General features: G+C 44.1%; 1 protein-coding gene across 1 annotated transcript; it reads left to right on the top strand.

Annotated features, from left to right (window-relative positions):
* Positions 1-5,639: 5,639 nt before the first annotated feature.
* On the top strand, positions 5,640-14,877 carry GABARAPL1 (GABA type A receptor associated protein like 1). The gene is made up of 4 exons (XM_062491819.1): positions 5,640-6,174; positions 9,725-9,803; positions 10,779-10,897; positions 12,236-14,877. Exons 1-4 carry the CDS (start codon positions 6,085-6,087, stop codon positions 12,299-12,301), a joined length of 354 nt encoding a protein of 117 aa, XP_062347803.1. The 5' UTR covers positions 5,640-6,084; the 3' UTR covers positions 12,302-14,877.
* Positions 14,878-15,526: the final 649 nt, after the last annotated feature.

The following is a 15,526-nucleotide window of genomic DNA, read 5'->3' as shown; positions in this document are numbered from 1 at the left end:
TCCTAATGTTGCTGTCAAAACCAGATCAACTGAAGTAAGACCATTTAAAACATGCAAGCCATTTCTCAGATTGAATAATTTGTGAGTCTCTCCTGGTGAATACAAATATGTTGAACCATCCAGAAATGAACATGGGTATGGCCCATCTGTAAAACCCTGGACTAGGCAGTCAGGAGAAGGCGAGTGCTGAACTACATAAGTGTTGTCTCTACCCTGGATCCAGCACCTGAAAACATTAAAGCAGAGCAACATTAAATATCACATGATGATTCATTCAGCTGTGAATAAATTGCATGCGTATGTTCATGTTGATATGAAGGCACAGGTCACATCTTTTTGAAATGCCTGCAAGGCCCTTCCTGCTGAAGTACCCAAATTCCCACTTTAGTTAATATGCTGGTCTGCTGCCCTGTGAAATACAGGAAATACAGTTATTTTGGAGATAAGAAGAACAAGGACAACATTGGACAAGGTCCAACATAGACGAGTTGGACTAGTTCCAAACATGTTTAGGAACCTAACTGCTGTTGAGATTACAACCACAGAAAATTTTAGAGAAGTTTGATTAAATAGCTTCAGGGGTAGAATAAAGCTAAATTGAATAACCAAAACATCTTTGATGATGTCCCAGACCTTGACCTGTCACAGGAATTTTGTATCTAAAGGAATTTAATGAGGGTCTTGATTTTGAGGTCACAAACGTCTTCCTAAATTGTCTAGTCTTTATTAACTGTACTTATAATAATGCTACAATAATAACATTAGTATGAGCAAGTGATAAACTGGAGTGGAATAAGTAAAGAAGTGGCATTATGTCCCTTCTGCTATTACACCTTTCTTCAGTCTTAGAATTGTAGAATGGTTTGGGTTGGAGGGGACCTTAAAGATCATCGAATTCCAACCCCCCTGCCATGGGCAGGGACACCTTCCACTAGACCAGGTGGCTCAGAGCCCTGTCCAGCCTGGCCTTGAAATAATAACAATAACAATAACTGTTTGTGGGACACCTGTTAGAGTGACCTATTTTTTCAGCTGCTCTCTCAAGTGCTATTCAGGCCTGGATTCACCAAGATGCAGAACATTTCCTGGAAGGCTCTTGTTTACTCCACAGTAAAAGCCGGAAGCAAGCAGTGACATTTGAGTCTGCTGAGCATGTGTCAAGTACTGTCAAGCCCAGAAACTCCCTGGAAGTCTTCACAGTGCTTTCTAGGGGGAACATCCAGCTCATCCTGTCTGCAAACCCTGAACTGTCTTGGCATTTAACACATGATGGTCGCTCTGCTCCACAGGGCAGCAATTCTGCCTAGAAAGCCCAGTAATCCCAATGCAGGAACAGTCATTAAATCATTTTTCAACTCCTGAAAGCCCTTCCTGCAGTTAGGCTCAGCTCTCTCTTAGAAAGGGGCTCAGGATTGGACCTTTTGAGTGGTTTCCCATCAGTTCTCTTCTAATGCTAACACCATTGGATCTCTAGGCACATGCACACATTCCTTCCACTAATCAGGATTATTGCACAAATAAATTTTTAAAAATCAGCATACAGCATGTAGTCTGTTGCATTCCTTCTACAAAACAACATTAATTACAAAATGGTATTGTAATTTGCAGTCCCATTAATTGCTCACTTTTCACAACCATTAAGTTTATGTATCAACCACCAATGATTACAACATTTAACAAGTTGTTTCTGTGTCAGGGGGTCACTCCTCCCAACCCCCCAACCTTTTCCAGTTCCATGGGACACAACCCAAAGTGGAACCCTTTGAGAACCCTTCTCTTGGGAGCAATGAAGATAGCCCCACTCCCATATTTACCATCTTAGGGAAAAAACCCTTTAAACACCTTTAAAACCTTTTACAAGCTTTCTATAACCTCTTACAATCTTTTACAATCTTTTTACAGCCTTTCCCAAAACCCAAGCCGGTGAACATTTGAAAAACCTCTAAGCCTCACACTGTGAACTTTCTATTACTGTAACTTATGGGCAGGAAAAATAACTTCAAATAAAGTACCTTAAGTAATGTTGTATTCTTTTTCCCAGAAAGGGCAAAGCGGTCTATGCACCAGACCAGGAAATGGGAAGATCTCCATGAAAATATTTTAGTGCACACTGCAGTGCTGACGTCCACTGAATTGGCACCTCTTTGTCCCATCTGGGGTACCAGAAACTGCCACCAAAAGCTGGGAACATAAACTCTTTAACCAGTTTGTTGGGGTAGAAAGTCAGCATTACTTTATTCAGTGTTAAGGTACATGGGGATAGCTCCACAGAACATGCCAGTTATCAAATCCTTTAACTATACATTTGAGCAAACAAAGAAATTAGTGTTCATTGGCTTATAAGCTACAAAGTTCTCTTCATAAATCATTATTCTACCACTTTTTGTTATTTACTTGTTGCTTCTACTGCTAATTAATCCATATTTTTAGCCCATTTATTATTTATTTATTTTCCCTAGAGAGAATTTCAGTAATTGTCTTTATTAGTTTTTCCTTCATCTCCAGTTTCTGTAAGTGTCTTTGTGGTTTATAAATTCTGCATTCTTTGTGTCCAGGTCCCAACAACAAATTTCTCTCTGGTCCAAAAGCACTGCAGCACGTCTGTCCCTAAATTTGTAATTTGTTTTTCTAACACATGGGCATCACCCATAGCTTGCCTGTCATCTATTACCATTTCATGGATTAAATCTCCTTAAAGCAATTTCCCTCCCCACACCGCTGCACAGGCTCCTTTTAAAAGAAAGATTAACTTGTTTGGCAACAGTGCCACCTTTGGGTTCCCCTAAAACAGAGTACTTGAGAAAAACCAGTTTTCAGAAACATCCCACTGGCCCACTGTTGTTGCTGCTCCTTTGTTTCACAGGAACAGTAATGCCCCTCCCCAACACTGGCTGGAACAAAGGGATCTCAAACTCTGCTTTGCAAGTCCGTGGGTTGTTTTTTATTTCTGCTTTCGATCACGATCACGCAGCAATTGTGACTGTGTTCCTTAATCTCCTCATGACATCATTTGTATGCCTTTAAGCAACTTTAGCTGAACCTGGGCCATACAAGAAGTATGGTAAGAAAGAGCAGGGTTTTTTTTATTACAAAAAAAAATATAAATGTAGAAAATAGAGCAGTGAGACAGCAGCCCAGCATGGACAATACAGAGTGCTTTCCTAGAGGAAAGGAAAACATTTAGACAATTAGACATTGTTTACTGGGAGTGACTAACCCTGTGCCCTCATCCAAGACCAATGTGCCCATACTGGCTCTGAAGGTACTACAGATCCAGTGCCAAGAGAAACTGGTGACCAGTCACGAGGGATATAGGAGAGACACCAGGCGAGGACTGTGCCATGGATGGCAGTGAGCAGATCAGAATCACAAGTGCCTTCAGGTATGCCATCTGTTGTTTAATCACCATTCAGAGCACAAAGCACAAATTTTCTGACAAGGGAGACTTTGATATGCAGAGTCCACACTAAAGATTTTTTTAATTGTTTTTAAAGTCTGTAGAGGCATAAATTGCCCAAGGGGAGGCAATAATGAAAGAAATATCCAAGGGAGTCCAGAGGTATAAGTAGAGGACTGTATAGTCCGTCACAGGCTGCAAACCCTGCCCCCAAATTCTGTGCAAATATTGTTGTCTCCTGCGCCTATGGCTGCAGCATTGACAACGCTTGGGAAATCCCTTGTAGAATGTACCCACATGACCTGCAGACACAGCAGTACAGTACGTGCTCAGAGCTGTTCTGACACCTTAGGTTAAGAAAAATATATGCTGTTTTGACAGTCTGTGAAGGACCACTTTGTTCTGGCAGTCCAGGGTAGGAAAATTAGCCAACACCATTTCCAGTTCCTCCCTCTGGCAAACGAATCCAGAACGTGGGGTTTGTCACATGCCCGTGGGCTGATATTTTACCATCCCTAAGTCAGATGTTTAGGTGTTTGTCACTGCTTCTGCATGTATCATCTTCCTGCCTGCTTTGCCAGTGACGTTGTTGTTATTATTGAAGCTGAAGGAGGGAGCTGGGAATTCAGTGCCTGACAAAGTGGGGAAGCAGGAGGAGCAAGTCCTGGTGCTGTGTATCCAGGACTGCACCATCAGGGCAGGGAGAGAGTTCATTCAGGAGATTTGCTGAGGAGAAGTCACCTAGCAATCCACACACAGGGCCATGTCTTTGCATCAGAACAGGAAAAAATCCAGGCACTTGTCTCTGATTTGTCATGAGAAATTAAAACCAGGCGTTATCTTAGCTGCCTTGGGAGCAGTCCTGGGGATAAAAACAGCAATTCACAGGGTAAGAAGCGTTTGAGATCAGTCTGTTTAAATTGCCAGAGTATGTTGGTGGCTTAGGTGAAACAGGCTAGAAAACTTCCTCTCTTCTGTCCTTGAGGAAGAGGCATCACTACAGAACTTCAGTACAACTCAGCAACTGCTATGCTGCAGGCAGTTAGGAAGCACGGAGACCAAACACAGGCTTTATATAAAGGTTTAATGCCATGAAACCAGAATGTTCCTTGGGAACCCTGGGGTTCCTTCAATCCAAGCTATTTGCTATGCGACTGCAAAAAATAATGCCTTCCTTCTGACTCACCCCTCTGAGCTCCTCTGACAGTATCTGGCAACTATGGGAGAATGCTTGCATTCTGTCCTGAGACAGACAGAAACGTGTTGATGGTGCTTCCTGTACAAACCTCACACACATGAACTGGTGAAGGCTGGGACATGCTGGCTGGTGACATTCCCACTGTGGGCTGCTTTATCCTTAGGAGATTTGGGCATGCACCTGCTGGAGCAGACCATTAGCAGGAGGTCATACTACCCCATACTAAATAAAAGTATTCGGTACAAAAAAAGTACCAGTAATAAAAGCTTAGAAAGTAAAGGACTTGCCAGGGTTTTTGCAGACACACTTTGGCCATCCGAAAGTAGGTGTCATGATTCAAGTGAGAAAAATCACACCCCAAAACACCTTTTCCTGCCCATGTTCATCCTCAGTCAAGACATGGGGTTGAATTAGGAAAACTGGGTCTTTTTACCTCTGCCTTTGGTGTGGCCATGGAGAATCACATTATGCATCTGGGCGTTCCACTCATATTCTACTACAACTAAAACACCTGCACAGGTAAAAGATCAGCCTTGACAAAATTCTGCTTCCTCTGGGTAAAGCATGCAAAGAAAAAATAATTTAATACAATCCAATTAATTGTCCCTAGGGTAGCAGCAATTGATTGTTGTCCTGATTTGAACATGCTGAGCTATTCATTAATACCTGCTCTTCTGCTGATCAGTGAATAATTTTGAGTCGATCTGCTCCTAGGGAGAAAAAAACCCAGATGCTGTATGTGCCAGCTGAGTAACTGGGCCGAAATTGGCTTGCTGTTCTGGCTTGTTTGCACACAGTTACCTTTAGCTGTCTGCTGTTTGCAACACACATCTGGTGACACACATCACATGGCACGCTTCCTGCCACCCAGATGCTACAAACAAGGCAACAATCCAGATCCAACAGCCACGGGGACGGTCGGAGGACAAGCAATGTTTTATTTTTATTTTTGGTGTTACATCTCGCAGCCGCAGAGAGCACAGGTCCCATTCTTTGGGACAAGCGGGGATATTCGGGTCTCAGCCGTGTCCCCACAGGGGCGGGGGGATGGCGGTGCCTCACTACAGGCCCTGCCGTGTTTCCACCCCCTGACTCACGCTGCCGAGGGCGGGCGGCGTTCTGATGCCTTTAAACTTTAAAAAAAAAAATAAAAAAATTATTGTTTACGTATTGGCCGAGCTGGAACGCGACGCGCCCCTCCTTGTACCCCCACCTCTCCGCGTGACGTCACGGCTCGGCTCGGCGGTGGGGGGCGCCTCCGCGTGACGTCACACCGGCTCTGTGCCGGGGCGCTCACCCGTGACGTCACGCGGGGCGGTGCTTGCCCGTGACGTCAGAGCGGCGCAGGGTCGGGGCGGCTCCCCGTGAGGCGGGAGCGGCCGGAGGTCGGCGGGGCCGGGTGGAGCTCTGTGCGCAGCGCCGGCCGGGGCGGAGGCAGCAGCCGCAGCCAGCAGCAGCAGCAGCAGCAGCAGACGGACAGCCCGGCGCCATGAAGTTCCAGTACAAGGAAGACCACCCGTTCGAGTACAGGAAAAAAGAAGGGGAGAAGATCCGGAAGAAATATCCGGACCGAGTCCCCGTGAGTGCGCGCTGCCAGGCCGGCCATGGCTGCGGGCCCGGCCTCGGCCGCCTTTGTTTTCTGTGCCGGCCGTCGGCTGCTGCTCGCCTTATTTTGAAGGCGAAAGGAATGAGTTTAGTACAGATCATCGTGGTCTCGCTGATCTGGCTCAAATCCACGGCTGCTTTTCTCCTTAGCGCAGAGCTGGGGCTATTTACGATGCGGGAAGGGCTGCAGTGTGGGTGGGTGGGTGCGGGGTGGAATAGACCTTTTTCCCTGGGATCCGCAGTAACTCCACAGTGAGAACGCTGCTGATCTTTTCCTGGCATGCATGGGGGCGAGTGGGGAAGGAGCTCACCCTTGTTTCTGTGAAGATGGAGATCGGTGAGCGGGTACTCTTCATACTAAACATAGTCTGCATCCGGGTCATCTCATAAGGCCGTGTTATTTTTATTTTACTTGAGCTTGGCTTGTCTTTTCGATATAGCCTTGTTCTTTTCCTTTGCGTGAGCAAAAAAAAAAAGGTACTTCTCAATAGTTTTGCCCTCCTGTTTAATCATCCTGTGGACAAAATGTCACTCGGAATGCAAGGTCATCTTGCTAAATTTTGCTTCCTCATTCTTAGGCCCCTTTGGAGTGCCTGTGGGAAACTTCTGGCTTCATAATTCTGAATAATTATTGGCACAAAAAAAAATTACAAGTCTAATTAAGTGTAGAGTGTTTTTTCCTTTTTAATAAACATTTTGCAAGTTGTTGGGGTTTTTTTCCATCCTTATTGGAGCGGTCTGCCCTAGATTTACTACACAAGTGTACTGCATTCAAAAAACACCGGGACCCCCTGTAAAACTAATGACGAAGGGGGAACAGTTACACCCTATGTTTTCCCTGCAGGCTAGCAGCATTTTTTTATCTGGGGAGTGACCCTCAAATGGACTTGAAAAAAGTTTTTGGAAGTCAGTATTTGGGTGCCTTTGTTCTCTCTGATTTTGGGAGGCCTGGCATAGCATAGGTTGAGCATGCAGCAGGTCAGCTTGGAGTATATGGGGTTGGGTATTTGGGATGAGGGCTCCATAGGTCTGGCGTGAGACAAGGTGTAGATTGAGAACTAAAGTGGCAGATTGCACAGTGGGTCATGACAAATGTGTCAGGAAGAACCCTGTGGGGAGCCCAGGAGGAGGTCCAGTTTGGCAGGAGGTAAAGAAGGTTAAGATAGGGAGGGCATCAGCAGAACTTTATAAAGAAAACCAGGACCAGAATGACAAGGTGTGCTGGAGTTAAGGATAGTTGGAAATGATGCACGGCAAGGCCCAGCTGTGAATTATTAGGGATAGCCTCTTGTCAGAGCTGCATACAAAGAAATGAATGCAGCACTCTGTTCTTCACATCACTTCTGTGTCTGCCCTTCCTGACAGCAGGATCCTTGAAGATGTCATCCTTTTGGCTGCCTACACTGCGTGCTGTGACACATCTCAGCATTTTGATGAGACTTTACTGCCCTGCATTATCACAGTCACCACTCAACAGCAATGCAAACGTAGATAGTCTCTATTGTACCCTTAGGATTTTCCTTTTAGGTTTTTTAATGTGTGTGAGGAGTTTAGTGCTTCAGAAGAGATAACCTGCATTATCCAGCAAATTGACTGCAGTTGCCAGTCAGATCAGCCGAGCACCTCTGTTCCTTCCCTACATCTTTGCAGGAGGGTGATGTCTCTTGAGATCTCTTAAATCAGTGGTGATCTGATTTAAATCTTTCCTAGGGGTTTAGAAGCCCCAACACTCACCTTGCTCTCATAGGCATGGCTTTTTTTCCTTTATTATCTAATGATCAATCAACAATCCCCTTCCTTCCCTCCCCACCCCCCAAGTCAGGGTAGTCACAGCAAGCGGTTTGGCTGGTCAGTTTTTTTAATTGAGAGACAAGAACTAAAGGTTTCTCCCCGCTGTAGTTTATTGTGTTAGATTCTGCCTTGTTTGGCTGTGCTGGTTAAAAGTGTGGATTTTGGAACTGTTCTTCCCTCACAGCATTTACCAACTGTATCTTGTACAGAAATGCATGTCCTACTTCAAACTGCCTGAAGGAGCTCCAGTGCCTTGTACTAACGTAGGTACTTGAAGTAGCTCAGGAAGCCATGTTTCTATTTTAAAATCAAACCTGGGAATTTCAGGGAGTTTGGCTGTGGTGGCCACATTCAAATGGAGCACAGGGAAAAGATGTCCTAGTTGGTACCTCTTTAGTGTGAGATATTTTGCAGGCACTCACTTGGCTCTAGAAGGATTCTGATTAGCATAGCACCGTGTCCAGGCTAAATACACCAAGCTTATGATAACATTTTGTTTTGGCATGGTGTCTCGCTGATGGGGCAACATCATTTTGCTTCCAAACAAAGCTCAGTCCACAGCAGTTCAGCCTTTTCTTTTCTCTTACAAAACAGCTGCATTTGCTGATTTGGGTTACCAAAAACTAGGGGGAAAATGGAACCCTTAGAAATCAGTCCCACAGTGTCGCAGGTGGAATACTTACAGTTATAGGGTCTAAGGAAATTAAAAAGTTCAGGAAGTTCACAAAATCCAGCTTTAGATTTAGTTTTGGTGGTCAGAATGGCTTCTGCAGAGCAGCAAGCAACATAGATTGAAATGTATCTTTTACCAGAAAAAAGCCTGTTTCTTTTTTTTTTTCTGCACAAAGTAGTTCCAAAGGTTTCAATGAAAAGGAGACTTTGGAATACTTCCTGCTTCTGAGGTAAATATTTTGCCTAACTCTGCTAACAAAAATTATCTTTTAGCAGGAAACCTCTTAGTCTATTTGATCTTAAAGCTGCTGATCTTTGTATTTTTCCGTGTTAAAATATAAGGAGATCAGTATTTTGTGTCAGAGGTCTCTGGGGGGTCCAGTTGCCCAGGTGGTAGGCTGCTTTTAATTATTGTATGTTTCTATGATTAAGAAAATGTCCATAGCTATGTGAAATATGGGTAATAAATTTAAAGGTTATTTCAGAATAGACTATAACTCCTGAAGAACTGGAGATTTTAAAAAATCCCCAGTGAGCTGCAGTTTCTCTTTAATTCTTTTCTTCATTCTAGAGCACTTTGTATTGGTGAAAGTAGAAATTAGGGCGTGGGACTACTGGAAGTAGGGCTGATTTTGTGCAAGGCAGTTTGGAATTGTAACCTGGAAACAGTTTAACTTTCTTGTGTTCACGTGGTAGCCTCCTGACAGCTTCGCACAAAATTAACCTGAATTGGGAACATCAAGGTGTCCTAATTATTTTTTTTTCTCAGCCATTATGGTTTATTTTTATGTCTGGACTCTTTTTTTTTTTTTTCACTCACCATGCTTACTGCTGCAGCCCTGGGCTTCCAGCACAGCTGTTAGGAGTGACTTATAAGTTGTCTTCTGTTCTTCTTAAAGTCATCTCATGGGTGTGTTCTTTAATGTTGTGTATTTGTTACAGATTAAATACCTAAAGGCCTGGTAACACTATCAAAAGGCAATATCCTTATCCACTGATGATTTTTGAACCATTTTGGTTTATGATACTCATAATCTGTTTCTTGCTTTCTCTCTTTCTAGGTAATAGTGGAAAAAGCACCCAAAGCCAGAGTACCCGACTTAGACAAAAGAAAGTATCTCGTGCCTTCTGACCTCACAGGTAACAATGTCTACCTCCTTTCTTCCTGATTTTCAGTGAGAGGGTCTGAGAAGTGCTTTTTACTCCTTGATCAGCACAAAGAAAATATCCAGACAGGCTCAACATCTCGTTTATCTGCTGTCCTTGTTATATTTATACCTTATAGCCTGGATTACAACATGCAGAATTTTCTGAGATCTTTTGAGGTATCTCACTGGCTCAGCTAGCATGTCACAGCTGAGTTCTAACCTTGACAACAGTGATTAAATTGTGTGTCATGGGCAGTGTCATCATCACCAGTCATTGGTGACCTAGCTGTAGAGTTGCCAGAGGCTGTACTCTTGTTGCAGGAAGAGACAGGTTCTTGTAATAGTCCCACTCTTTTCCACCCCTGTGGCTGTAGTCATAGCTGAAAAGATCTTTTTCTGAATGGTCATGGTGATTTTGAGTATGATTGCATCTGTTTTTATTTTAGAACGTGAATGAGTTAAAAGAACAGCACTTCTTCATGCAGTATTTACTGGGCCGTGAAAAACTTTCTCATGCAACATAGTTCAAGTAAATAATTTTTTTTTTTCAGGAATGGTATTACCATTTGCACCAAGGCTAAATTTTCTAAGGTGTCTTTGATCTGTAGGATTTAAAGGTCAAGCTAGTTAAAAATCTTCTCACCAATCCCCTCAGAGCATTTCATACCATAATAAGTGGAGTGTGGATTTAGAGGGGACATGGCATAAGGTGTGTACTTGAGAAACTGCCAGCTCTGAGTGGATTGGTTGCTTATGTGGTTACAGTCATGAAGTTGCTGCTGTCTTCTATTGCTTTTTTTCCTGCATTGTTCATTTCCCCTACTTCTTATATACAGCATGTCACTTCCACCACCAAAAGAAAACCGCCATGGTTAGAGATAAAATACACAAATAAACAGCAACAACAACAACAAAAAACCCCTCCAACATTCCTTCTGCATCTAAGGCATTCTTTGTTCCTCCTCAGTTGGCCAATTCTACTTCTTAATCCGAAAGCGGATCCACCTGAGGCCAGAGGATGCTTTGTTCTTCTTCGTCAATAACACCATCCCTCCCACCAGTGCTACCATGGGCCAGCTGTATGAGGTAAGCCTGGCCCTTTTCTCTTGCCTTTTCTTGGCAAGAACAATGTCCAGAAGTGTCAGTGGTTTCAGCTTGGTCGCAGATGCCTGAACACAGGGACCCTCTTCCCCTGAGCTGTATTCCATCACCTGATCAGGGGAGTTCCATTCCCAGTTAGGAGCCTGGGGAGCTTTATCAATTCAACTAGATGTTTGCTAGTTGAAAAGTTTGTGGCAAATAGTTGCCCCAGCAGTGATATACTGGTCTTACTACTTTAACAAAGTATTGAAATAACCCAGTTCCTTGTCAGAGGAAGGATTGGGGCTGAGGAGGGTGGAGAGCATTGGTTTTGTTGTGTACACAAGAGATTTCCTTTTAGCCAGTAAAAGTAAGTAAAAAGCTAGTAAAAGGGTCAGTATCACTGGGCATCCATCAGTCTAGAAATACTTTCTTAGGGAGCAATAATTATTTGTCGAGAATTACTTTTTTGTCGCTTGTACTGTATAAGTGAGGATTATGTAAGATGCTGTGAGTGTTGCTGCCCAGTGTTTTTCTACTCAGCAGTGTTATTTGATCAACCTTAAAGGCATATTGGATGCCCATATTTCTCAGTTCTGTAGCCATTATATCATGGGTGGTTTGCAGCCTGGATTGATTTCTCCTTGATTTCTCCTTCTGCTGGATGTTGTAATAAAAGAGCTCTGGCATGGTGCTGTGAGCTTTGTTTGGCCTGTCAGTTTTTGACAACAACTGGACACTTCATCAGTCTGTGCACTGATGAAGATAATAAAACAACACGGGCAAGGTGCTTTCCAAATCTGAACATGTAGAAGGAAGATGTCTGACCATCTGGAGCTGAGGTCAGTTTTCTGTTGCTGGCACTCTGCAGAATTTTTGTGTCAGTATAATCATTTAACATCTCAGCTCTACTGCCCTTATGTAAAACAGGACTTAGAAATACAGCCACTCGTCAAAGTGTTCTGAATAAAAATACCATCTAGAGGTGATTTTTCACTCATTAAATCCTTCCAAGTCTCTCTGTTGATCTTGAGACCATACCACTGCTGAGAGAGATACTGGTGAACAGTCAGAGCTGTTTCTGTCACATGCTTGCAATACAGCCTGGCTATGGCTTTCCAAGTAAATTCCCTGTGTACAGAAATGTGTCCTGCCTGTATGTAGAAGCAGAGCTGTGGCCAGAGTTCTCTTTGGTCTTGGGAAGCGAAGCCTTTGATGTAAACGGAGAGGAGCAGTGAAAGAGAATTTACCTGCTCATGTTATAGTGGTCTTTGGGTTGGGCTCTCTCACATGCAGTGAGTTTCTAGCTTTGGCTCCTCACTTTGTCCCTTTGTCCCCTGGCAGGATAACCACGAGGAGGACTATTTTCTCTATGTGGCCTACAGTGATGAGAGCGTCTATGGCAAGTGAGCAGCAGCCCCCCAGGCATGCAGGCTGGATGGACTGATGGAATGGATTGGCGGGGAGGGGGTTGCTGGAGAGGCAGGAGGAGGATGCATGAGAAGAGAAAAAGAGAACTGGAAGTGAACCACATGCACAATGTCATCAGCTTCCACGCATTAATTATAACCATTATTTTTCAAAGTGAGGGGAGTCAGGGTAGGGGGACAGGGTGAACTTGAAGACTAATGAGAGGTTCCTGGGGGGTGGGGAAACTCCACTGTTCACAAATCTTCTCTTGCCACAGCTGGAAGTAGTTAGTGCTGGAGGCTGCTAGACAAGCCAGCATAGTGAAGCTCCAGGAGGGTGACTGAGCAGGATGGCCATTTCCATGTAACCCTTTCATTGGATGAAGAAGGCATGCCATGTATTGTACACTGACCTTGTCCTGTCTTGTCCATGGCTCCCATTCAGTGAGCTGTGAAACACTTCACTCAGCCCACACAAGGCTGTCCTGTGCTGACATTCCTCACTCCAGCTGCTCCCTGTGAATTGTTCCAAGGTTGTTGTGTTTCCCATCATTTCCATCAGTATTAGAAGGGCTGGTAGCTGTGTCCATCAGTATTAGAAGGGCTTACTCTGAGGGCTGGGAACTCCTCAGCTATGACACATGAAGGCTGGGGAAAGGAAGGAAAGATTCTGAAATTTTTTTTTTTTTTGTTTGTTGCTTTAATTGCAACTGCTGGACAGAAAAAAATGACCCTTTTGTTCTTTTCAGTGTAGTCAACTGATAAACTCATAAGCACAGGGTTAGAAAGCTCTGAGACAGGACTGAGTATCCCAAACATATCCACCATGGCTGCTCATCAAACTTGTTCTTACTGAACTTCACTGAGGACGATCCTGGAGGCTGCTGAGATTGTCTGTTCAGTTCCTAGCTAGCCTACAAGTGAGACTGCTTTTCCTGATACCTAACTTTAGTCACCCTTGCTATGCATTAAGGCAACTAACTACTAGTGGTCTTGTTTTTGGTGAACACAGAAAATTATCTATCAGTGTTGTCCTTGTACCAGTCTTCTGCAGATTTGAAGATGGCATAATTCCTGTGGGTCTAGCCTTCCCTTCCATGTTTTCATCCCTGTACAGCCCTTGCACCACGTGTACAAGCGTAGGAAATCAGTCACTGCCATGTGTTTTGCTGGCTTTTTGTGATTGGGTACCAGTGCCTCTATGCCACAAGAGAGGTTCTTTTAGACTTGAAGGGAATAGGGAATACATTATCTGTAGATTTTTTTTTTCTTATTTTGTGTTAAGCCAGTGTTGTTCTTAGAAGGGTGTCAGATGGGTGCTGTCCTGTGCAAGCCTTATGCTGTCGTGCCAAAGCAGTTTCTTCCCAGTGGCACAAACAGCAGATTTTCCCATTATTGCCATAACTATGATGAAGGAATAGGTCTTGGAGAGTGAGCTGCCTTTCAGGAAAATTCTGGGGTCTTACCTAAAAATCAGAGAGCTAGGCCTGATTTACTGTAAACATTCCTACATTTAAGAGAGGGACCAAGAGGAAGGACAAGAGAAGAAGGATGGAGAATACATGTGAATTCCAAATTAAGTTAAAGGCATTTGCTCAGTTTACTTACCTGTAAAGTTAGATCACCGTTCCCTGTATTCCTCAGGACTGAGAAATCAAGATGAGTGCTTCTCTGAGAGTGGGGAACAGGAAATCAGGTTTCAGCCTTCTCTGACTGTTATGTGGAGGTACATGAGGCAGGAGAGCTGATGGGAGTGTCAGGTGGGAGTTGCTGGCAGAACTGTGTGAAGGTCAGGGAGGGCAGTGTGGCAGGGCAGGAGGGTTGCTGCCTGTGTGGGGTGGGAAGTACCAGAAGAATGGGAGAGAAGGGAGGAACCACAAAGGATGCAGACAGAAAATGAGGGAGCAGAGGATGAAGTGGTTGGCATAATATCCCCAGTATTACATCCTGAACTTCAGGTTTGCTGTTCCATCCTGTGTTCGTCTGGAATAAATGCATTTGGATGAGTTGTACCTACTGCCGACTTCAGAAACTTCAGTTTCTGCCTGCACTGCTCAGTCCTCTCTTTTAGACTCACTCTCCTTCAACTACCAGGCTTTCATCACACCCTTTGGGTGGAAATCTGCATCAATCTCTTGTTTTAGGAAGCTCTTAATGTTCTGAAGCAGAGAACAGGTCCAGGAAGCTTTCTAGGATTAAAGAGAAGACACAGGCAGATGGTGTGCATCTCTCTGCTGCTGTCCCACTTGTTCATGCCAAGCACATGGTTAAGCACACTCAGGGGAGAAAGAGTTGGCATCTGGGGCGCTTGGTTTTGTGTTCAGTCCTCCCCTCCCGCTTCTGGGTTTATAAATGACACGTGGGACTAATCACAACTGTTTGTTACGTGTAGAGTTTACGATTTGATTTAGTTCTTTTACAGTTCTTTCAACCGAATCGTGGCATTTTTGTTTTTGTGCTAGTATTGTACAAGGTAATGATGGTAATTTTTTTGTGTTGGTTAGCTGCAGGTTCTTGTAAAATAAAGTTCAGACTAGCGCTTAATCAACTTATCAATAAAGATGCATTTGAAAATCACAGATTGGTCCAAAATGGGTGACGAGCATTTCTTCCGAATGTCAGCTTGTAAATAAAGGGACAACTTTGCCAGAAGTTTTGCTGCTGCTTTTTCATACAACCCCATTTACTCTGTCCTGTCTACCAGGACAAGTCCCATCTCTCCTATTTTTGGTGGTATTGTCACATGCACACCTAGCTGTGTCTTGCCATGCCACCAAAGGGAATTTAATTAGACGTGGATGATGGGAGGAAGTCTTAAGATGCATAATGAATGCATTGATGCATTTTCTGCCATTTTAAGGCCCTGAACAGTGGCTTGTGTGGGTCCCTCTGGCTGAGGGGGCAGGAATGGGCCAGGGTGATGCTCCAGAGGGACTGGACCATTTGCTCCATCCCTGAGTGCTGAGCAGGGAATAAAGTCAAGAACTATAAGACTGAAATTCACAGGAATAAAACTTGATATGCTTAATAGGACCTTCTCTTCCTGCTGCACAGAGAGGAACCACTGTGAGAGCTTCTGTTGCTGCTACAGAGAGAGAGGCAGTAATTCATCCTGCATTGGAGCCTGCCTATAGCAGCAGTTTCTGTACTCATATCCACTACTGTGACTTAAACAAGCTGCTCCTGTATGGCAGAAAAGTGCTGTGACTACAGCCAGATGGGCATA

The sequence above is a fragment of the Cinclus cinclus genome, chromosome 4 (genome assembly GCF_963662255.1).
Source record: "Cinclus cinclus chromosome 4, bCinCin1.1, whole genome shotgun sequence".
NCBI lineage: Eukaryota > Metazoa > Chordata > Aves > Passeriformes > Cinclidae > Cinclus > Cinclus cinclus.
This window is presented reverse-complemented; position numbering and strand designations above follow the sequence as displayed.